The sequence below is a fragment of the Elephas maximus genome, chromosome 13 (genome assembly GCF_024166365.1).
Source record: "Elephas maximus indicus isolate mEleMax1 chromosome 13, mEleMax1 primary haplotype, whole genome shotgun sequence".
In the NCBI taxonomy this organism is placed as follows: Eukaryota; Metazoa; Chordata; class Mammalia; order Proboscidea; family Elephantidae; genus Elephas; species Elephas maximus.
Genome location: NC_064831.1, coordinates 50,975,205 through 50,997,888, shown reverse-complemented (window position 1 = coordinate 50,997,888; position 22,684 = coordinate 50,975,205). Strand labels below are relative to the sequence as shown.

The following is a 22,684-nucleotide window of genomic DNA, read 5'->3' as shown; positions in this document are numbered from 1 at the left end:
CTCAGAAAACTGCTTTTTTATTTAGTTCTAGTTAAATTTTAATACATAGAGACTTTTTTTTTAAATAAGCAAAGATTGCAAGAGTAAATAAGAAAATACAAGATACCGCATGTTTGCCCTCCAAGACCAGAGTCAAATTCTACCTGCAAAATGGGAGAACCATGGCCAAGTATACTCAGACATAACTTTGTTTCAATTTCTGTCCTTGCCCTCCTTCATAAAAAGCAGTTGCCACTGAGTCACTTTCGACTCATGGAGACGCCGTGTGTGTCAGATTGCAACTACGCTCCATAGGCTTCTCAATGGCTGATATTTCACAAGTAGATTGTCAGGCCTTTCTTCCGAGGCACCTGGGGATTACCAGCCAAGTGTTTGTACCACCCAAGGACTTCCACCCACCTTTATAATTATAGGACAAAATCTGACCAGTTCCACCAAGTGGAACTGTGCTGAATTGGTTCTTAACTTTTTGGGGTAGGTGGCGTAAGGGTGGGGAAGACCTCTCCGACAATCTGGTGAGTTACAAAGTAGTAGGGGGCAAGGGGCTCCATGACAAGAATCGTTTCTCTCCTCAGCATCACTCCTGTGGCTACAGAGAGCAGAAGCCCTGGGGAATGAGTCCGAAGTTGTGCAGGCACCTGTACCATCTGTCATGTGGTTTCCACATTACCGTAAAAGTCGATTCCAAGCTTGAGCTGCCCTGCCAGACTGTGGGTTGCAACATGAAAGTCCAGAAGACATCTCTTTCCTTTGATACCCAGTGCTCCAGGAAACTTTAAAGGACAGATTTCTCCCACATGTTACCAAAGAGCTCGCGTCTACCAATGAGTTATGTGCAGGCTAATAAAGCCCACGGTGCCAGGAGCCTCATCGGTGTGGTCAGCCACACAGACAAAGGTGATCTTAAGCTCTGCCCCAGCCTCTGAGCCTGAGTCAGCTCCTTTTGTGTTCCTGCACTACATTCACAACTGCTATAAGAATCTTCTCCATATCTATTCACCCTGGGCATTTAGGAAACTTTAGAAAGAAAACTCTTAGTGCTCTGCTGGGTGAGTCTCAGCTTTGCAGCGTTGCTGATGCCACAGGTGATTTCCTTCTGTAAGGAAGGCCGCACATATTTTGAACCACCGAAGTGTCATTCCTGGCTCACCCTCCGTTCCCAGCAGCTTGAAACATCAGATTCTCCACAACTTTATTAATTGAAAAATCTCAAATGCGTGTAGCCAGAGCCATTTGGAGGGACCGGCATCACGTCCTAATGTTACGGTATTAAGAGGTTATCATTGTATTTGTTATTTGCGTGTTTCTGTTGCTAGGAAGCTTAGCTGAAGTGCCACAGGTTTCTAATTTTGTTTCTGGTACCCACCAAAGGCCACATTCAGCCCCATGCTCACGTGTGTCACCTACCTTGGTTTGCTTTTCTTTCAGTGTTTTCTGTGTGTAGCATTTTGCAGATTCCATTTAACTGTCAATAGCAGAATATCTTCCCTGGAAGGATTTAACTTGGAAAAGCAACATCGCCTCAGAGTGGATGGGGTAACAATAATAATAACAATAGTAGTAATTATTATTATTGCCAGTAATGATAATACTTTTTCTATTTGTACTGTATCTTATCATTTATAAGGGCTTTTCTATCCTTTCTTACATTTAATCTTCACTAGGACCTTGTACAGTAGGTATTAAGATTTTTCCAGATGACAAAACTGGAATCATGATTTTAAAAAAACCAAACCCCTTGCTGTACAGTCAATTCCAACTCATAGCGACCCTAGAGGACAGAAGAAAACTGCTCTACTGGGTTTCCAAGGAGCGGCTGGTGAGTTTGAACTGCCAACCTTTCGGTTAGCAGCTGAGCTCTCAGCCACTGTGCCACCAGGGCTCCAGAATCATGATATATGGATGGTAAAGGAGTTTATAATGTTGCCTGCTGAATGCAAACAATAACTGAGATTTGAATGCAGTTCTGTCTGACTCCAAGTCCAATGTTATTTCTACCTTTAAATTTTCTTGAAATTCAACAACTTAGAGAGTGGTATTGTTGCCCAGGCTGGGCCACGATGATTGGGATGTTCATGCAACCATACAGTTAACTCTGCTGTAGCGATGTCTGTGCAGGTATAGTGTGAGCCCATTTCCAGGTCCACAGTGATGTCATGAGATGTTTTAATCGATACTTTCTCCTTCCTCTTTGACGTCTTCTTGTTGGCAAAGGTATAGCCATTTGTTACGCACCCAATTAAGCCAGCAGTCTTGTAGTCTTTTGTAGAATGTGGAAACTTCTCGTTTTATGACTTGTGACTCTGCTTCATGGAGCCGACAAGAGAAATGACGGAAAAGGTTACAGTCACTCCATTTCTCTATTATCATCTTCGAGTGCAAGCTTATCACTAATTTGGGTGTCAGAGCAATAGTCATTTTGAGGCCTCCTGAAAGCCTACATACTCCCCCGAGATGCAGACAGCCCCCCTGACCTTTGCTGCTGGAGATAATGGCCAAGGCTGTGGCACAGTGACCTTTGGGCCAAGAGTGGGTGGCGGCACTTTCTTTTCGGTGACATTCATTTTACTTTTGGTCCTGTCTGTATTTTTAATTGGAAGCATGTATAGTGTGAATCTGCCTTGTTCTCCCCCCAACTCTGAACCCTGAGTGGAGAGATTGTGTGTCTGGATAGCCGTTGTCATAAAGGAATGCTCTGAGTGCTAAGCTGGAGGTCATTAATAATTGCTAGAGTTATAGACATAAATGGTAAGCTTTCAAGGGGAAATGCTGTTAGCAGATGAGAACCTTTGGACCACCTGGCTCAGCCTAGGCTTCTTTGTCATACTCATTTTACCCATGTGATCCCCTGAGATGAATCTGGCACTTGGATTTATTTTTGAAGTGACATGATTTGTTTCATCAAAACTCCTGTTATCCACAGGCAACCACAGCGATTTAAGCCATTTCTTCAAATTCTACCTCAGATCTGTGTCCTCTGTGAAGCTGTTTGCTGTGGAATCATCCAGCACTAATCCTCACCATAAACCTGGGAAATAGGGGTTGGTATCCCCATTTTATGGACAAGGGACTGAAGCTTATAGTTAGTTAGTGGCTGTCGACTGACTCGTGGTAACCTTATGTACAACAGAACAAAACATTTTCCAGTCCTGTGTCATCCTCTCAACTGCCTGCATGTCCGGCTTTGTAGCTAGTGTGCCAATCCATCTCACCAACGGCCCCTTAAGCACTAACTGGCCCTCTACCACCAAACACAGTGTCCTATACTAGCGATTGATCCCTCCTGATTATGTGTCCAAAGCAAGCCAGTCAGACAGCGTTCTGTTCTGATCCATAAGGTTTTCACTGGCTGATTTTTGGCAGTATATCACCAAACCTTTCTTCCTAGTCTATCTTAGTCTGGAAGCTCCGCTGAAACCTGGCCACCATGGTTGACCCTGCTGGTATTTGAAATCCTGGTGGTATACCTTCCAGCATCGTAGTAACATGGAAGCCATCACAGTATGACAAACTGACAGACAGACGGTGGACTGAAGCTGAAACACATTGTGAATGTCATAGACTTGCCGAGGGTCCTGGACAGCTGGTATAGGCAGCAGAGCCACACAGCTGTGCAGCTGCTACACGGAAAGACAAGAGGTGAGCTCAAAGTGGGTACAGCCATAGGCTCCCAGAGGCCCCCAAACATGGATTACTGGAACCTTTTATCACCCACTACATAGTGCCAGGCACACGGCTGGTGGTCAGTAAACACTAATTTCTGTCCCTCACTGAAAGTTTTGCACATAATCCCCACAAGAAGATGAAATGAGAGGCAGGAATTATCTTCACCATTGTGAGCCATGAGAAAGCCATCATCATGAGAAAACCAAGGTTTGGGGAGATTAATAAGAAGAAAGGTCACGCAACTAGAAAGTGGCCAAGACGCTATTCAAAATGAAACTCTATGATTCCCATGATGGCGTTCCTAACCGTGATGCTGAGTTACCCTGGGACGTGCTACTTCCACTGAGGTATGAGCACTGAGTACACTTGGGCCAGACGTCCTTGTGATGGAGTCTGACAGGCATGGTGAAATTGGAAAAATGCCAAAACTGCATTCCTCATTCGTCAGTTCCCTCAGGAAATGCTTATAGTGTGAGCATGTGCTGGGCACCAGGGAGGCTCCGTGGGGAAGAGGGCCCTAGAGTCCTGGCCCTCAGGGAGCTGAGGGCTCATCCAGAAACACTTCCTCCTTCCACAGAACTGCCCAGGGATCCAGAAGAAAAGTTCTCAGAGCTTAGATCTGGTTGGCACAGTGGCCTTTCTAGGGGAAAAAAAAATTGTGAGCGCACACACACACTGACATACACCAAAGTCACTTGACTTGTCCCTAGTCAAGGACAACTTTCAGAATGCCAAGAGTTACTTCCTTCCCTTGATAAATTGGTTTTTTCAGAAAAATCAGAGTAGGAGATACTGATCTTCCCTTACTTGGAGTTGTGTGATTTGGACAGCTTGGGGCCCAGAACACCCTAGTACCTTAAACTTAACCACACTCTCCAGGCAGGAGACTGCTGTCCCTCCCAGCCCGCCCCTGCTGGGCCTTTCTCCCCTGTCGGCTGGGCTCCAGGTTTGCTAGGGAAATAGAGCAATCAGCCTCGTTACTGTGGGCTAGAAGAAACAGCGTTTCCAAGGCGGCAGGATTGACGCCTAAGACAGTCGGAGGGGAGGACAGCATGCCATGGGCTTTAGAACACTGTGTTTTATGTTTTGCCAACTTTTGAAATCCTGCTCCTGCTCGTAAATTGTCCTGTAACCATGTCAAGGATTATGTAGGGTTTTTATATTTATATATTTATACATTGTTGTTCCTGATGATTCACGCCATGGGGCTAGCAGGGAAGCTCGGTCCACCTCGAAGAGCGCTTAACAAGAGAACTGACAACAGCAATATGTTACTGCCTTTGTTTGTACTGCATCTTCACACCCACTCGCTCAGCCACAGACTGAATGAAATGTGCTCCGGTGCTTTGTGTGGGGGAAAAGAATGAAAATAACGGCTATTCAGGCAAAATAAAGCTTTTTGGTGCTTTTCAGAAAGTAGTCGTGTTTTCATTGTTGCCGCCGTGTTCACATAATGGCCTTATCCTTGTGTGCTACATTGAAACACGCCCAAAGCAAGGAAAACATCTCACTCTGCACACAAACAAATGCCTGCTTCTAAAATGATCAACAAGGAAGGGACAGGACTGGAGGGGCTGGTGGACCAAGTGCCTCCAGCGTATGTATGTGACGGGAGGGCTCCCTGCTCAGGGCAAAGGCAAAGGACAGGTGACTATGGATGGCAGGAAGGGGCTCGTTAGCTTTGGTTCTGTCTAGCAAGGCCTTGAGAAGGGTAAAAACATGATTATCACCATCGCCACCAGCATGGCGCCCATTTATTGGGCACTTAAAATGAGCCAGGCGCATGCCAAGTGCCTTATATATACCAGCTATGTGATCTTCATAAAACCCTCTGAGGGAGGTATTATTTTTACCCCCATTTTAGAGATGAGGAACCCAGAGTCTAGAGAGGTTAAGGAACCTCCCCAATGTCACTCACTTGGGAAATGGTAAAGCCAGGACTCCAATCCAGGTCCCATCTTGCCCCCACCACCAACCACCCTAAGGTCCTCAGAATCAGCTCTCCCAGGCTTATGAATTAGAGGGGATGACTCCTGGATCAGGGATGGTAACTTTGAGAATGATCCTAAAGTAGGTTGTCCAAGTTCCCTTGAAGGGCTTTGTTATGATAGACTGTGAAAGAGCGCCATGTTGTATTAGTCTTAAATGTAGGAAAAGCAGCATGAGTAAGGACATGAGCCTGGATTCAAGTTTGGGTGTTTTATAACCAGCTTAGTGAGCATGGTCTGTTCACTGTTCCCATACGGGCTTAGGGAGCCTGAGCTCTCACTGATACCCACCCCATTCTCATTAAAATGAGTGTGGGCTGGAAATTCATCAAGGTCCTCCTGGGAATAAAATTCTCTGCTCCGAAATCTCTCTAGGCAGCCCTCTCCATTGTGACTTCTGGGTAGTGGCCCTTTCTGTTTGTCTCACTGACAGAGAGCACGCTGGAGCCATGAGGGCCATTGAGGCCCCACTTCACCAGCCCTGAAGAGAGCTTGCCTTTGTGTACACCATGTGCCTTCCCTGTCCTCAGGTCATCCACATCCCACCAACCCTTCCAGGTCCACCTCCTCAACAAGACCCTCCTTGTATATCTCTCCCGCCAACTTAGCCTCCAAGCACATCCCAATGGTTGCTGGAAATTGTGGGACTGTTTATACCATGGAAATCAGCAAACACTACAAATCAGGGTTTTTTGTTGTTGTTGTTTTTTGTTTGTTTGAGAGTTGGTTTACCAGTATACCGCTCCTTATACCAACACCCCACCAGGCATCTGGCCCATCACTTAAGACCTCACAGTGCCCACTGTTCTCTCGTGGGCCCATGCATGTCTCTGCTCAGATACAGAAGGAGGGACAAAATCGCTGAATGTGTTGTGTCTCTGCAGCACCTTGTAAATGGTAAGCCTCTCCAGTATCTATTAATCTGGTTCACTTCATCTACTTGGGGGGTATCTTTTTTCTAAAAGGTTTCAGATGATGTCCAATTGGTTGAAAGTGAATTTTTCAAATAGTCAGTCATTATTCATTCATTCATTTATTCAAGAATTTGTTCATACCAATGGGATGCTGTGATGCTGGGTGGTAGGCCACTGGTATTCAGATACCAGCAGGGTCACCCATGGCAGACAGGTTTCAGCTGAGCTTCTAGACTAAGACAGACTAAGAAGAAGGACCCAGCGGTCTACTTCTGAAAAGAATTAGCCAGTGAAAACCTTATGAATAGCAGGGGAACGTTGTCTGATACAGTGCTTGCAGGTGAGCCCCTCAGGTTGGAAGGCACTCAGAATACGCACAGTGACAGCAACAATGGGCTCAAGCGTAACAACAATCATGAGGATGGCACAAGACCAGGCAGTGTTTCGTTCTGTTGTACATAGGGTCGCTATGAGTCAGAATCAACTCGATGGCACCTAACAACAACAACAAGACACTAGTCCACAGGCAAGATACCTAGTGGTAAACACAACACAGTAGGTATCTGCCCTCAGGAAGCTGCCATTCTAGCCAGAAGAGGCATGAAGTAAACAAGTAAGTCAGCCAATAAACTAGATGCTGTCGGAGAGCAGTAAATAATAGGCAGAGAACAAGCTGGGAGGATAGGACGGAGGAGCTGGGGCTTGAGGGGGTGCACATTCTCAGATTGGGGAGTATGTTAGTTCCCTGTGGCTGTTGTAACAAATTACCACAAATTTATTGGGCTTAAACAGCACAAATTTATTATCTTACAGCTCCGGAGGTCTAAAATGGGTGGAGAAGGCTGTGGTCCTTTGGGGGGCCATAAGGGAGAATCCCTTTCCTTGCCTTTCGAGGCTCTAGAGGACTCCTGCTTCCTTTGCCTTGTGGCCTTACTCCTACCTCAGCTTCCACTGTGTCATTGTCTTCTCTGATTCTAGCTCCCTGCCTCCCCACTTCCTTTATATTAACCACTGTGATTATGGTGGGCCCACCCAGACAACCCAGGGTAATCGCCCTTCTCAAGATCCTCAACTTAAAAATACCTGAGAAGTCTCTTTTGCCGTGTGAAGTAGCGAATGCACAGGTTTGGAGGACTAGGATGTAGACCCCTATGGGAGGCTGTTATTCTCCATGAGGGAAGGGAAGGCCTCTCTGAGGAGGTGATGTGTGAGATGACACCCAAATGACAAAAACATCTGAGGAAAAAGTATTCCAGGCAGGGAACAGCCTGCAAAGATCCTGGGCCTGACACAAGCCTGGAGTTTCTGAGGAAGACACCAACATGGCTGAAGTGAGTGACCGGAGGGAAGCTGGAGAGGAGGCTGGAGAGGCAGGCAGACCAGGTGCCTCAGTGTCATGGTGGCAGGAAGTGGGCAGAGGTTTGAGGAAATGTGTGTTTCACTGGATTCATCCGGTCTTGAGTGGAAATGATTTCCCTGGTAACTCTGGAGCAGGACTGACAGTCCAGTAGAAATATAACGTGCCTCCCAGGTGTCATTTTAAATTTTCTAGCAACCACATTTAAAACTGTGAAAAGAAATAGGTGAAATTAATTTACTAACATGTGTAATTGGAAAGAAACAGGTAACCTTAATGATATGATTTCCAATGTATCCAAAATATTTTAATTTCAATATGTACTCAGTATAAAAAGTTGTTAATGAAATATTTTACATTTTTTATTTAGTACTTGAATATTGTTGTTGTCAGGTGCCGTTGAGTTGGTTCTGACCCATAGCGACCCTACGTACAACAGAATAAAATACTGCCTGATCCTGTGCCATCCTCACAACCGTTGCTATGCTTGCGCCCATTGTTGCAGCCACTGTGTCAGTCCATCTCAGTGAGGGTGGACATTAGGTGTGTATTTTACACTTACATCACGTCTCTGTTCAGACCGGTCACATTTCATGTGCTCAGTAGCCCCATGTGGTCAGTGGCTACCGTATTGGACAGCGCAGGTCTCAACACTCTCCTCAGAGTCCCGTGCAAAGCCTTCTCAGGCAGTGTTAAAAAAAAAGCTATGAACAGTGGATATTACTGAGAATGTAGACACTGCCATTGTTATTGTTGTTGATAGGTGCCAAAGAGTTGATTCTGACTCATAGCAACCACGTGTGACCAAGTAGAACTGCTCCATAGGGTTTTCTAGGCTGTAATCTTTCAGAAGCAGATTGCCAGGTCTTTCTCCCAAGAAGCTGCTGGCGGGGGCGGGGGGGGGGGTTGGAGCCACTAATGTTTTGGTTAGCAGCTGAGCGCTTAACCGTTCATTGTGCCACCAGGGCTCCTTGTCACTCCCATTAGCCATCTCCAACTTCAGAGACTCTGAGTAGGCCACAAGAAGTGAAGGAAGGAATAGCAGATTCAAGAAAGGTATGTCTCCCTGGAGGGGCTGTTGGGGCTCAGACCTAGGCTCTGATGTTGGACTCCTGTCCAGCTGGACCCCGCCAAGGAACATACCGTCTCTGTCCATTGGATTGATCTTTAAGTTCATCTCTGTGTTCACCACTTGTGCCTTTAATTCTGAGGGAGTTTTAGCCAAAGCCAGACTTTTCCCATTTCTTTATAGGCAAGGCCATTTATTCAACTCATTATACTAATGGTACTGAAAACAAGGGCAGAGGTCAAGAACAGGAAAAATGCAATGAAGCAACTGAGAAGGTATCCGTTGTTAGGGCAGGAAGTATATGCCAGGCCCTTCCAAGCTATACCTGTGCTCCCTTGAGCTCTTGCTGTGACCCTGATATTCACCATAAAAGTCTAGCCCCAAACACTTAGTACCAACAGAGCATCAGGTACATTCACTGAGACTTTTACAGTGATATTAATTTAAACGTTTTTATGAAACAGAAAATAAAGATCTGAATCAAACATTTAGGTCATGGGGGCTTGCATAAAGGCTAGCTCATGAGAAGAGTATTTAATATTGCACAAGACAATAAAAATAACAGCAATGTTGATTGGGATATCCTACTTAGAGCCAGCAGACTGTGCGACATACTTGGCTTTCAGGAGAAGGGCTGACAAGGAGACCCCTTCTGATGATTGAGTGGCTGGCGTCTCTACCCTGACATGTGGGCTGGGGGGTCCCAGCAGCCCTATCAAAGGCAACTTGACCATTTTGCTATGTAGTGACAAAAGCTCAAATGTACAAGGACAAAGGTGCCTTCCGTTAGTGCTTTGGGGCTTTAGAGCATCAGTCAAATTACCAGTGGCTCTAATTAGTGTTCCTGCAATCTGGAGCAATCTATATCTGCATCCCAAAAAGGGGTGGAATGTTTCCCTTTGATAACACATTAGCACAAGTCTTTCCTAGATGAGCTTTCCAAAATTATGAGGACATGGTAGCGTGGAGGAGAAGCAGCTATGACATAGAAACCCCTGCTATAAAAATCAGCAGCAGTGCTTTGCAATCAACTGATTAACAAATATTTATACAGTACCTATGAAGTGCTACACTCTATAGGGAAGTTAAAAAGTACAAGGCTCCCTACTTTTCAGGGCTTAAGACCTGGTTGGAAAGAAACAACCATGAAATCATAAATAAGAGTGAAGACAACACTGCAGGGCAGCAGGCCAGGCTCTGTCCTGGGATTCTGTAGACCTGAGTTCTGACACTAGCCCGGTCACTGACGAGTGCTGCTACCTTGGGTCTAGTCATCACCTAGCAGGGACTGTAGTTACTGTCCTAAGGAGACAAGTCACTTTACTTCTCTGGACCTCAGGATCCTCTTCTGTAAATCGAGAGAGTTGGAATGGATGGTGATGGTGGGGATAACAAAAACTCCTACATGTCGTGAGGTCTGACTCTGTGCTCATGACAGGTGAGCTAAGTACTTTACGTGAATTAACTCATATTCCTAATGCAACCTTAACTAGGTCGGTTCTGTTATTCCCATTTTACAGATGAGAAAACTTGAGATGAGGTTAAGTATCTTACCCAAAACTGAGAGAGCATTGACTAAAGCCAAAGCCACAATTCAACTGCAAGCCTTTGAGCCTGTAAGTCTGAAATCTTAACCTCTCTGAGGCCCATCCCAACTGTCATGTTTCCCAGTTTGGGGAAGATTGCTTAGGGGAAATAAAAAGGGCCAACAGGAAACCACGTTGCAGTAAAACATGGACCAGGTATGAGAAACGTACCGTTTTTTGTGGCTCAGGGAATTCAGAGCCTCACTGTATCAGAAGGTCATGATGTTGAACTTCAGAATCTCGTCCTGTGATACACCGACCAATCCATGTTGGTATCTGTTTGCATTAATGTAGCACTGGTCATTTAGCAAGTGTGTCTGCACACAGCACGTGGAGAGGTACTCATGGCTGCTGCGTGACACCTCTTCAACCTTCTCATTTTATGCTAGTCTCAGCCACAGTTGTGGGAGCTGTGAATTTCCCTTTAGCCATAATGTTTAGTGAGGACACACACACACACACTGGCACCCACAAAGTCTTCACTTTGAGACCACGGTGGGTTTGGTTTCCTTCACTTACACAACTGGTGCCACCCCAGGACACTTTTGTTTACATGGCTCATTGGCCACAAACCATTTCGAGATGTGTTGGCCACTTGCCTTGGCTTCCTGCACATTCTCTTGAATAGATAACTCATCTCCTTATCTCAGAGAACTGCTTCCTCAAGTGCAGCCCTGGAGTCAATAGCTGTGATACCATCGAGGCAAGAAGGCATTAAACCGCCCTGTTTGTAATTGTTTGAGTCGCACTTTTTCATGTCTGTTTCATGAAAAGATAATGTGGTTAGGTTTCAGCTGGGCCTTGCTGAGGGTGTCATTTATGCCTGGGGTTACCCACACCAACACGTGGCTTACCTTCTCTTGCAGCATGGTGATCTTATCTTCTTTGCTGCATCTTGCCATGGAGCCCAGCTCCTTCCAGCTACGTGTGTATATGTGTGTGTGTGTGTGCGCGCGCGCGCACGCGCGTGCGCACGCGCACATGTGCATGAGGCATACACGGAGGCGCGCTCACAGCAGCAGCTTGCAAAACACTTCACCATTCACTTCTAGTGGAAACTGACTGTTTGGGGGCCTTTGCTAGACTCACAGAACAAACCTTCATTGGTTCTCTTCTACTTTGGAAGTTGGAGCAAAGTTTTGCTGAGCAGATGGATTTCTCTTCTGTTTAAGCTGGTCATTATGTTGTTCCCTTTATGTGCCAGGAATTGGGCTAGCCACTCAGGACAAAAAGATAAATGTGATTGAGCTTCTGTGGTGCAGACGGCTTGCACTCAACTGCTTAGCAGTACCGAGGAAGAAAAGGTCTGGTGATCTGCTTCTGTTAAGATTACAACCAGGAAACCCCTATGGGGCAGTACTACTCTGAAACACATGGGGTTGCTGTTAGTCTGAATCTGCTAGATGGCAGCTAACAACAACGACACCGTTCTTGAGAGATTCTCGATATAACCATAGACAAAAAAATGTGTTAACAAGGAGCTATAATTCAACCCAGGAAGGGCTGAGGAGGTGCAGAGAGCAGAGTTCTCTAGGAAGACAGATGAGGGAGACGAGGAGGGAAGGGCCAAGGGAGCAGGCGTTTAACTTCACCTTCAAAGTCAAGTAGAAGTTTTCTGGCCAAATAAAGAGGAAGAAGATATTCCTGGGAGGGTCAACATCAGAACCATCGCATGAAGGTGTGAACGTCAGGGCTGCGTTTGTGTGGCTTGAGCAGAGCAGGGGTATTGGGTAAGGTGGTGGAGAGATGGGCCAACTCAGCTGGGGCAAGACTTTGTGCATTATCCTGTGATGTTTAGTACTCATTGTATGCTTTAAGATTTAAATCCAGCAAGTGCACTAGAGACCCCAGGAACATCACTGACATGTAGAGCTTGTGTCAGTGAGTCTGTCCCCTGGCCCCAACTCAGCTTGTGGCTTTCCTTCTGCAAGTCACTTCCTCCTTGTACCTGGCTTGCCATGGTAAGAATGCAAGTCTTGAAAGTGTCCTTGACCCCTACCAACCACTGAAAAGACACATGGGAAGGATCATTCTGAAGTCCGTCTGGCTCTTGAGACTTGTGGTCTTCTCTGGGCTCTGCCACTCTTGTTCTGTGTGACCTTGGGAACACTGTTTCTCCCCAGGTTGCAGTTTCCTATCGGTACAGTGAAAGGGCTAGACTCTATGACTTCTGGGAGCTTTTCCACCTCACCTGATTCTGCCTTACCTCTTTAATTTTTAGGAAGTCAGAATGGTTCTTGATTGAAGCATCTGACCAGGAAGTGCTTTATCTTAGCAAGGGGGCTCTGGGGTTTTTTGTTCCTTGATCAAGGAAGGAAAAAAAAAAAAAAAAAAAAATCAGCAGGTGGGCCAATGAGAATGCTCCTTCCCCCATCTCCCTGCAGCGAAACAGCAGGAGGCAGGCAGGAAGTCAGAACCTGGCTTCCTAATTGAGTAAGTAGTCCAAGGTTTGGAAGTTTCTAGAACTCACCCTAGGAAAGGAGCTTCATGAAGGAGGCAGGGGGTATAGAAGGATGGTGGAGAGAGGGAGGTGGCTGCAGGATGCAGCTAAAGGACCTACCACTCAAATGACTACAACCACCTGGGACGACTCCTCTACCCACTCTGCCTCCCGAGTATCTGCTCACCCAGCAAGTGCACTAGGGCTGTGCCCATTGCTCATCCACTCAAAGCTTCCAGGCTGCATGTTGTCTTTATTTACCCTCTTTTCTCTAGCAAAGATAGAGGACTTTGAACTAATGTTCACTGGGAGCTTTTTAGGGCTCTTCTACGCTGGGCCTCAGGTTGTGTTTTGGAGGGGATGAGCATAGTAGCCTAAGACCTGTGCAGAGGGCCAGGAGCAGAAGTAGTTTGACCCCAGCACCAGGGACCTATGCAGACAGAAGAGGTGGTGAAGAGGCGTGATCCAGAGCATGGATTTTGATGACATATGGCCTGAGGTTCAGATGCTGGCCCCAATGCTGACTAACTGTGTGACCGGCAGTTACTTCACCTCTGCGGGCATCATTTTCTCATCCGTAGAGTGACCTCATAGGACTCTCCTGAGAACCAACTTAGGTCAAGTGTTCAATGCCATGCCCAGCGTGTAGTGTAGTAGTGTAGTCAGTGCTCATAAATGGTGGCTTTGGGGGAAGAATCTGTTATTACTAATGTCTAGAAAAGTAAGTTAGGGCCAACATGTAGAGGATCATCTCTCCCAAGCCAAGGAATTTGGAAGTGATCCTAGAGCCTGTGGGAAGCCAGTGAAGGTATTCCAGCAGGAAATGACATTAAAGGAATTAGCGTTTAGGGGATTCTTCAATTGTTATCAATTTGAGAAGCATCGGAAGAAAGAAGGGATATTGACAAGAGAGTTCAGTCAGCATCCAGGTAAAGTGAGCAAGGGTCCAGGCAGGAGGCAGAGGGAATGGGATAAAAAAAACAGGCTCAAGAACTTCAGAAGGAAGATGGCTACGGACTAAGGGATGGCTAACTTGGGGCAGTAGAGAAGGAGGCAGAATCAAAGATGTGTTTCAAGGAAGCACCATGATAGCCTCGGGCCACACCAGGTGAGAGGGAAGCAGAGTAGAAGGAAAGGACAGTGCTGTTAGCTGCCCTGGAAGGATGGTCACCATCCTGGGTCACCTGACCCAAGTCCTGCAATCCCAAGGGTGCTACTTGGCATATTGATTTTTTTTTTTTTTTTGTAAGTTTGTATCCTGATTTCTCCAAAAAGTGTTTGGGGTCATTTTATATGTGATACTGTAGATGGTTTGTGCCTTTCTCATAAATCAAAATGAACTGAAGGGATAATTACCCAGGAATGGAGGAGCAGGGGTGAGAATGAACAATAGACTGAGCATACGGGAGTTGAATCCCACGAGGTCCCCCCTGCCTTAGGATTTAGGATCTATTATTTCTAATCCGCTCTCCCTCTGAGGGAAAAATTCCTCCCAGAAGGGACAGAAAATTTAGGTTCTTTTTACCTCCTTTCTAACTTCTCGAATAACAGTAGAACATTGGTTTCTCGGTGGAATTTTTAATCTTCCCGCTCTTTCTAAAGGAGCCCTGGTGGTGCAGTGGTTAAAGCGATCAGCTGCTACCCGAAAGGTCAGTGGGTCAAATCCACCCACTGCTCTGTGGGTGAAAGATGTGGCAGTCTGCTTCTGTAAAGGTCCACAGTCTTGGAACCCTGTGGGGTCACTATGAGTCGGAATCGACTCAACGGCAGTGGGTTTGAGGTTTTCTCTGTGCTGTAAGAACCAGCCACAGCTGCTTTCTTCCCCAGAACCAATATGACCCCCAAGAAAGAAGGAGAAAGATGGAGAGGGAGAAAGCAAGAAAGAGAAAAAGAGAGGGAGAGAGAGAGACGGGAACACACAGCCCGTAGGCACTGCCAGGTGACAAGCTGGTTGGATGGCAGCCGCTGCGACTGCCACAGAGGTATCCAACTTGTGGCTTTGCTTCCTCTCTTTCTCTCTCGTTGGTAGCACAAAATCACTCAGCCCTAGATTCCTCAGCGTTTCAGAACCCAAGAGGCCTGTGAGGGTACTTTGCTGTGTCTGAGGCCCTGAGAGAGTTCACTGCCACCTGAGACTGTTGGAGTCCCGGGGCCAATGTTCTTTCTCCAAGCTGGGTCAGCTCTTGGGTGGCACGGAGAAAAAACAAGAAAAAGTTGTTTCCCTCCGACCTTGGCTGCAAAATGCTACCAGCGAGTCACTCAACACTTGGTAAGTGCACCGAACGGTTTTACTTTCAATGCCCAAATTTCTCTGGCTTCCTCAAGTTATTGTTGTCGAGGAAGGAGGTGCTATTATCGCTACCCTTCCTCCCCGTGTGGTGTGACAGAGCAGAGATAGTTATCTGTACACCCAACTCAGCGTCGCTTTTTTGGGGTAGCAGCTTTCGAAAAACCAGCCACTGGGCTCCAGCTGCTTCTGCTCAGCAGCACCTCCCTCGGTGCCAGGCAGGCTGCCTCCTCAGGCAGCTCGCTGGGCTGCGGAGACCTTCTTTGGGAGAGAATGGACTCATCCTTCCCTTGTCACAGACTACCCATTCCTGGGTCGTGGAGTGAGGGAGAGAGAGGCCAGGTGAGAAGGTCTGCTAGTTAAGAGGAAAGACAGCTTAGCAGAGACCTCATTCTCTTCCCTGTGGGCACCCTGAGGCTCCAGAGTACTGACCTAACTTTCCCAAGGTCAAGCCACTGTGGATTAGAGCTGGGACAGGATTCTAGGTTTCGTGGCTCAGAATCCAGTGCTCAGGAGCTTCTTGGTAAAGTGTAAAAGAGCCTAGCTTTGCAGTCAGACAGACCTGGGGCCCAATCTTGCCTAAGTGCCCAGGAGATTTGCCTTCATCCAGCCCCATGCCGACCCCTCAGTCCCTACCAAAGATGCTGCAGGGACACAGGGGACATCTGTATTCGAGGACAGGCACCGGGAGCCACTATCCTAGAGGAACAGGCAATCCCCCTTTGATGGGCAGTCCCTCCTAAGCTCAAATGGACTGCCCAAAACTGGGCTGCCAGAGAAGACCACAGCCCCCGCGTGAAGGCAGCAGCTGGCAACATCAGTCCCCAGTGAGTGGAAGCAGTTCTAATTGCTGTCTCGGACCCAGGCCTCTCCCTACCCACTTAGAGCAATTTCAGGACCAACTCTCACAACCAAGCCCCTTCCCATTGTCATAGCTCAAGTCCTTTGGATGGCCCCCTGCAGAAGGACTCTGTCACCCAAGCCAAACCCCAGCCTGCTGACAACAGAACCTGGCCACCTTCTCCATTTGCCTCTTTGAATGCGTTTGTTTAGGCAAGCACCAAAAATATAAAAGCACCTATTGGGTGCCAGCCTCCGCATAAGTCCCTACGTGCAACTCAGAAACATACATAGCTATCCCTAGATAGGATTTTTTCTCCTATATTTCAAGTGCCTCTGTGTGAACCCAAGACAGGGCTGCCACACAACTCCAGGAGACATCATTTAATTTATTTTTTTTTTTTAATTGCTGTTGAGTCAATTCTGACTCATAGTGACCCTATGGGACAGAGCAGAACTGTCCCCATAGGGTTTCCAAGGATTTGAACTGCCGACCTTTTGGTTAGCAGCCATTGCTCCTAACCATCATGCCACCAGGGTTTCCTCATTTAGTTTGTATTCTGTAAAACTGTGTTCCAGAAGGAGCCAGTCTCGGAATGCCATATGAGTAATACTCCTTGGTGAGTGAAAACTCAGTGTACTGACCCAGGGTTCTCTCTGAGGCTTATACCATGCAGATGTGCAGTTATATAATACAGTGGTTACACGTATGAGCTCTGACCTAAGGCAGATCCGTATTCAAATTTGGGCTCCCCTATCTATAAGCTGTGCAACCTTGGATGAGTTACTTAATCTCTCTGAGTTTCAAAGGAGATAATTATTGTATCTGTTTTTTAGGAGTGGTTATATAAATCAAATGTAAAGTACAAATCAAGAGATTATTCAGTGGGGTGCATAAGGAGTCAATAAATGCTAGCAATTATTATTATCATCATTAATATAATTATTGTTTAGTCCTATTGTCATTATGTTCATTAAAAGTCGGCTGTACCATCCCCACAATACCTGACACACAGCACTTAACAAATGTGTGTTGAATGCACATTTTCAAGGAAGAGCAGACGGAAAGCCCAATGCTGTCTTACAAGAAAAGCAAGAAAACTGTCCCTGTAGCTGAGTTAGAGGCAGAAGACACTCAACTTTCTAATGTGATTTTGTTTAACTCGTGTTCCCTAGAAATTGAAAGCAGAGAGGGAAATCTTGACCTGGCCACACTTCTGACCTCTATGAGTGCAAAGCCATTTTATCTGCTGTGGATGGGACTTACTGCACCCCACCCCCACCCCCCCCACCCCTACCCCGCACCGTTTTCTAAATAAAACTTCAAGAGCAAGAGGCCTTTAGGGCTGTAGTTTCCTGGACCACCGGGTCTGAGTCCACAGCCAGCGTTGGTTGCCAGTCAGCCGGGGTCTGGTCCTGCCTTCTTTCTGCTTGGTCAGCACACCCTGCTAGATGGGGCCGAGCCAAGACGTCCCTTCTTCCCCGTACCAGACATCTGGTTGTTTAGAATCAGCTAGACAGCTTTATGTATATATATTATTTTTCCATTTTGTTCCAGATGGCTGGTGCTCTGCAGTCACAGTAGGGTAAAATTCCAAGCCCAGGCCATATCTCGGTCAGCCTGTGTTCAGTGGTGAGGCCAGGCTTAAATCAGTAGATGGGGACCAGGCCTGAGCTGGTGGCAGTAAAACTTATATGTGACTTCTAGGGTCGCTGGTAGATGAAGCAGACTGTGGGGTCTGGTACCGGGGACAGTGTGCTGGGGAGCAAATATAGTATCAGAGGAGACAGTGAAATAAGGCATCCAGGTTACCCAAAACCTCTGTAGGCTCAGGTGGATCTCAAAGACCAACATAGGCAGGACAGAATCCCTGTTCATGGAAAAGCTTGGAAGCCAAACTTAGAAAAGATTTGGACGGTCAGCTGTGCCCCACTTCACAGTACCCAAACCCACTGCCATCAACTCCATCTGACTCATAGCAACCCCATAGGGTTTCCAAGGCTGTAAACCTTTACAGAAGCAGACTGCCATATCTTTCTCCCACGGAGCTACTGGTAGTTTTGAACTGCTGACCTTTTGGTTAACTCCTTCCTCACAGTACGTGGCCCAGGTTACTTGTTCAAATGGCCCCCTTCTCAAACACTTACTAAGGTTTACTCTGCCAGCCCCTGTGCTCAACAAGGACACAGGCTGTATCTTCACAATGCCTGTATACAGAGTGGACCACTCAGTTGTGCTTCCAGAGATTTCCAAATATCCAGGCTTTTGGTCTTATGAAAACAAACTATCGGATGCTAACTTGTTTGTTGGGACCATATGTGATTTCAAAGCAGATGGTGACAAACAAAGACTGCCCCTACCCCCAATTAGCTTTTTACAGGTTAGATGTGCTAACCTCATTGTCAATAGGAAATCCAAGGGCAAAGCCACAGGCCAGCACAGACGTGACTTCCAGTGGGTGTGTCCCATGCATATATACTGATCTCCACTGCAAACAAGCTCCCGTGGAAGGCAGGAAGGGGGTGGCTATTTTGCTTCTTGCTTTCTACATGTCAAACACGTAGTACCTGCTCGCAAGCCTGTGTTGACGTGTGCAGGGAGGGGTGAGGTTGGCACGTGTAGCACACATTGATTAATATACACGCATCCTCATGGCTCCGTAATTATTAGCGCCCCACCTGTGAGTGAGCTTGTGTTAGCCAAGCTTCACCCCACATCTAGAATCACCTCAATCAAATAGGCTTAATACCACAGAACCTGACGTTCTTTTGGACAAGAACAGATGAACGCCAGGAAGGCTGTTTGCTTTTAAACTGGTAGTAAATTTTCAGCCCAGTGCCAATTTTGGGTGGTAAAAAGGGATTTATAATTTTTTCCTGTCTTGGAGATAGATTGAATGGTAGACCAAACATCTCCTAGGCTGTATCTGAAGCAGAGAATCACAGTGACTAAACAGACAGTTTGAATCCAGAATACCTAAATAAGCTACTGAGGGATCGTGGAAAGGAGGAGGAGCCAGAAGACCCGAGACTGAGTTCTGGCTCAACCTCTCTGATCCTCAGGCTTCTCATCTGTAAAATAGGTACGGCAATGAAACTGACATTGCGGGTTGTTGTGGCAATTAAATGCAAGTGAACATTGCTTTGGTACCTTACCTTGTAGGGGAGACTTCACTTTCAGGCATGTCCCCGGGCCTGGGAGGGCCAATCAGAAAGCTGATTGTGTTGCTGTAGGTTATGCTATTGGAAAAAAAAAAAAATTTTTTTTTTTTGGCCCACCCAGTTTTCGCTTACTCTCTCCATTTTGGGAAACCGTGGTGGCATAGTGGTTAAGTACTACAGCTGCTAACCAAAAGGTTGGCAGTTCAGATTCACCAGTACTCCTTGGAAACTCTACGGGACAGTTCCACCCTGTCCCATAGGGTCGCTATGAGTCGGAATCGACTTGACAGCAATGGGTTTGGTTTTTTTTTTTTTTTTGGTCTCTCCATTTTACTTTTGTCAGAAAGATTATATGATTGACTGATAGAACACCAGCAACCCAGAGAGATATTGTACTACAGCCCAGGGCTATACTTTCCATTTTTATTAAAATTCTTATTAACTCATAGCCCAAGAGCTTTTAAGCCAAGCCTGATCTCCTTTAGGGCCCCTTGATTTGATCAGAGCAATTTGTATGCAGCGTTCTGGTCACACTTTGTGGAGACACAGTGAAGACGGCGGCCGAATGATGTTATTCTGGAGATTCAGGGGTCCTCTTTCCCTCCAGAACCACCTTCCTGTACGATGCCTCTCCCACACTGGACATGTAGAGGCTGGCCTTAAGACCTTTGAATGTCTAAATATTTTTAGGAAAAGTTATTCTCAGTCAGCTTAGCTCAGTGATGCTGAGGCCCTATTCGAGACTAGAAATAGCTCTTTTGGGGAAAAAATACTGCAAGGTTGAGGCCCCTCAGAGGAAAATATGCCATTGAGGAGTGTGAAGGAAAAGGGGAACTTGAGGCAGTGGGCCTAGGGCCTAGCCTTGTCGAGGGGTAGCTGTGTCTGTGAAACTTTTCGCTCTGAACTATATGACTTCCTCTCAGCCAACGAGCAGGGCTCCTTCATCTGTGTTGGCAGCAGCTCCATTGTCGTGACTGTTGGGCGACGCTGCATCTCCGTTCTTCCCCCATGGGCTTCAGGGTGATTTTTATCCTTCAACAGGTGTTTGCTTAAGTGGCCTCACTGAGTTGCTTGCGTTTATCTTTCCATTAATAGGCAGCCTTAAGCTCAAAGTCATCACCTTGGTGATCTTGCTAAGCTGTAGAACACCTGAAAATAGCAGCTTTCTTTGCAGCTTGCTGAGTAGAAGTCGTTTCTCTCCAGAGTCTTTGCTTTTTACTCACGCACGTGCCTAAGGTCCAAACAGACTGAGAATGTGAGAAAGGTGGTGCCATTGTTAATGGAAGCCAGCCATGGATTGCTGACATTATTGACTTGTACATTATTGCTCTGAATTAGTAATTTAGCTCTACAAGGCCACTTAAAAATGACAACCTGGGTCTGAGACCTCAGTTTGACATAGGCCTTCTTTTGTGCCTTTTTTGCATTTGAAGGGGGAGGATGTCCAGGCAGAGTTGTATTGCTGGCATTTTTGTAGTATTGGAGGTCTATTATTTTTTACTCTTTTTCTCATTTATTATCTTAGCGAAGATTCAGGGAGCGCCCTTTCACTACGTGCCTGGCACCGTGCTAAGCAGGCTGTGGGGACAGGGAAGTATTAGAGAGAGGACTAGTTCTCAGGAACAACTAGCATGGCTTTGGTGTTGACACCTGGTGAAGGACTGCCATATTATTTAACTCTCGCAAAAACACTGTGCAGTAGGCAGAGTAGGTATTGCATCGTTGCTACTTTATCAGTGAGAAAATTGAGGTTCAAGTTCACCTAAGCAGTAGTGTTGGAACCCAGACTTGTACCCACATCTTCTAAACCCTAAGCCATGTTATCTCAACACTGGCATCCTGAATCTTAGAATCTTCCCAGAGACGCAAGATTTAAAGACATGAGGAGATAAATGGAAGTACAGTGAAGTCTATGATTAAATATCAAATGCATGGTAAAGAGAGATGTTGCCAGGTGCCAGAAAAAGGCAAAATCGTGGTAACCCAAAAATGGGGCTTGATGGGTTTGGTTAGCTGGAGAGAAGGTAGAAGGGGCTTTAACTGGAGGGTACCAGATGAGCTTTGGACATGTTATCAGGAGGGATCAGTCCCTGGAGAAGGACATCATGCTTTGTAAAGCACAGGTCAGCAAAAAGAGGAAGACCCTCAATGAGGTGGATTGACACAGTGGCTGCAACAATGAGCTCAAGCATAACAATGATTGTGAGGATGGTGCAGGCCCGGGCAGTGTTTTGCTTTGTAGTACATAGGATCACCATGAGTCAGAACGGACGGGGTGACACCTAACCAGATGAGTAAAGGGACAAAGAAAGGAACGAACTAGCAGGCTCGTAGAGATCCAGACCAGGCAGGGATATAGAACAGAAAGCTAAATGGCAGGAGATTCAATAGAGGCAAAATAAGGAAGAGGAGAGACATATTAAGTTAGAACTTGGACTGTAATCTTTTTTTAAAAAATTAGTGAACACTTTTTTCTTCAATAAAATGTGATAGATGATGTCCTCGTTGGCATATGCAAATTTTGATGACCCCCAACTTTTTTTCTTTTGGTAGGTGAATCAGTGAAATTAGATATATGAGTTAGGTTACGTGTTTGTTAGAGAGTGCTAAAGACCCAAGAAAATGGTAGCTTAAAGAAGACAGAAGTTGATCTGTCTTTCACATAACAGGCTGAGCTAGAGTGGCAGCCGTGCTATAGTGTCAACACAGCCCAGGCTCCTTCCACCAGCCCTGGGACTGCCTTCATCTGCATGTACAAGATGACTCACCACTCTGTGTAGATTCTAGAAAATAGGCTAAAAAGAGGGAAATGAGGAGGAGGGCATGCCTCTTGTGTTCAAAGTAAGTGATCAACTGTCCCATTTTTCCCCCAGACTGAAGGATTTCCCAGAACACAAGACTTTCAGTGCAAAAACCAGGAAAGACCCTGGCAAACTGGGGGAGTTTGTCACCCTAATTTAATGGCTTTACTGAAAATCGCATGGTTCACTTGTGCTTACACCCCATGTGCTAGAACTTAGTTGCAAGGGAAGCTGGCAAATATAATCTTTATTACATGCGTGGTTGTGTGCCCAGCTAAAATCTTTATTCCTATGGAAAAAGGGGATAATAGATCTTGGGCCATAATTAGTTGCCTCTGCCTTAACACACAAATATTTTTGTTGATAGAAGAAAATGGTGTTCACGAAAGTTGATAAGCATGTGTGTGACTGCTGGTGCTGTATCAGTCATGGTAGTCCTACAAATACTGCCCCAAGAAGTCAGGCTGTGGGGTTTCTGCACCTTCTAGTATATTAGCTGCAATGTCACCCTTTTCCCAATCCAGTGATGTTTTATAGGGATAACCTTGAACCCCCATTAGCTTATTAAAAAATC

General features: G+C 46.2%; 1 protein-coding gene across 2 annotated transcripts in view; it reads left to right on the top strand.

The window, feature by feature from the left end:
• The window catches only part of RORA (RAR related orphan receptor A), an 830,757-nt gene that overhangs the window by 434,724 nt on the left and 373,349 nt on the right, over positions 1-22,684 (top strand). The window contains exon 1 of one of the 2 annotated variants that reach the window (XM_049905186.1): positions 8,865-15,289. The exons of the other annotated variant lie outside the window; for it this stretch is intronic. Within the exon in view, the coding sequence (XP_049761143.1) occupies positions 15,262-15,289 (28 nt within the window). The 5' untranslated portion in view covers positions 8,865-15,261. Of the gene's footprint in view, positions 1-8,864; positions 15,290-22,684 lie in introns of those variants that run through there. 2 annotated transcript variants of the gene reach the window in all.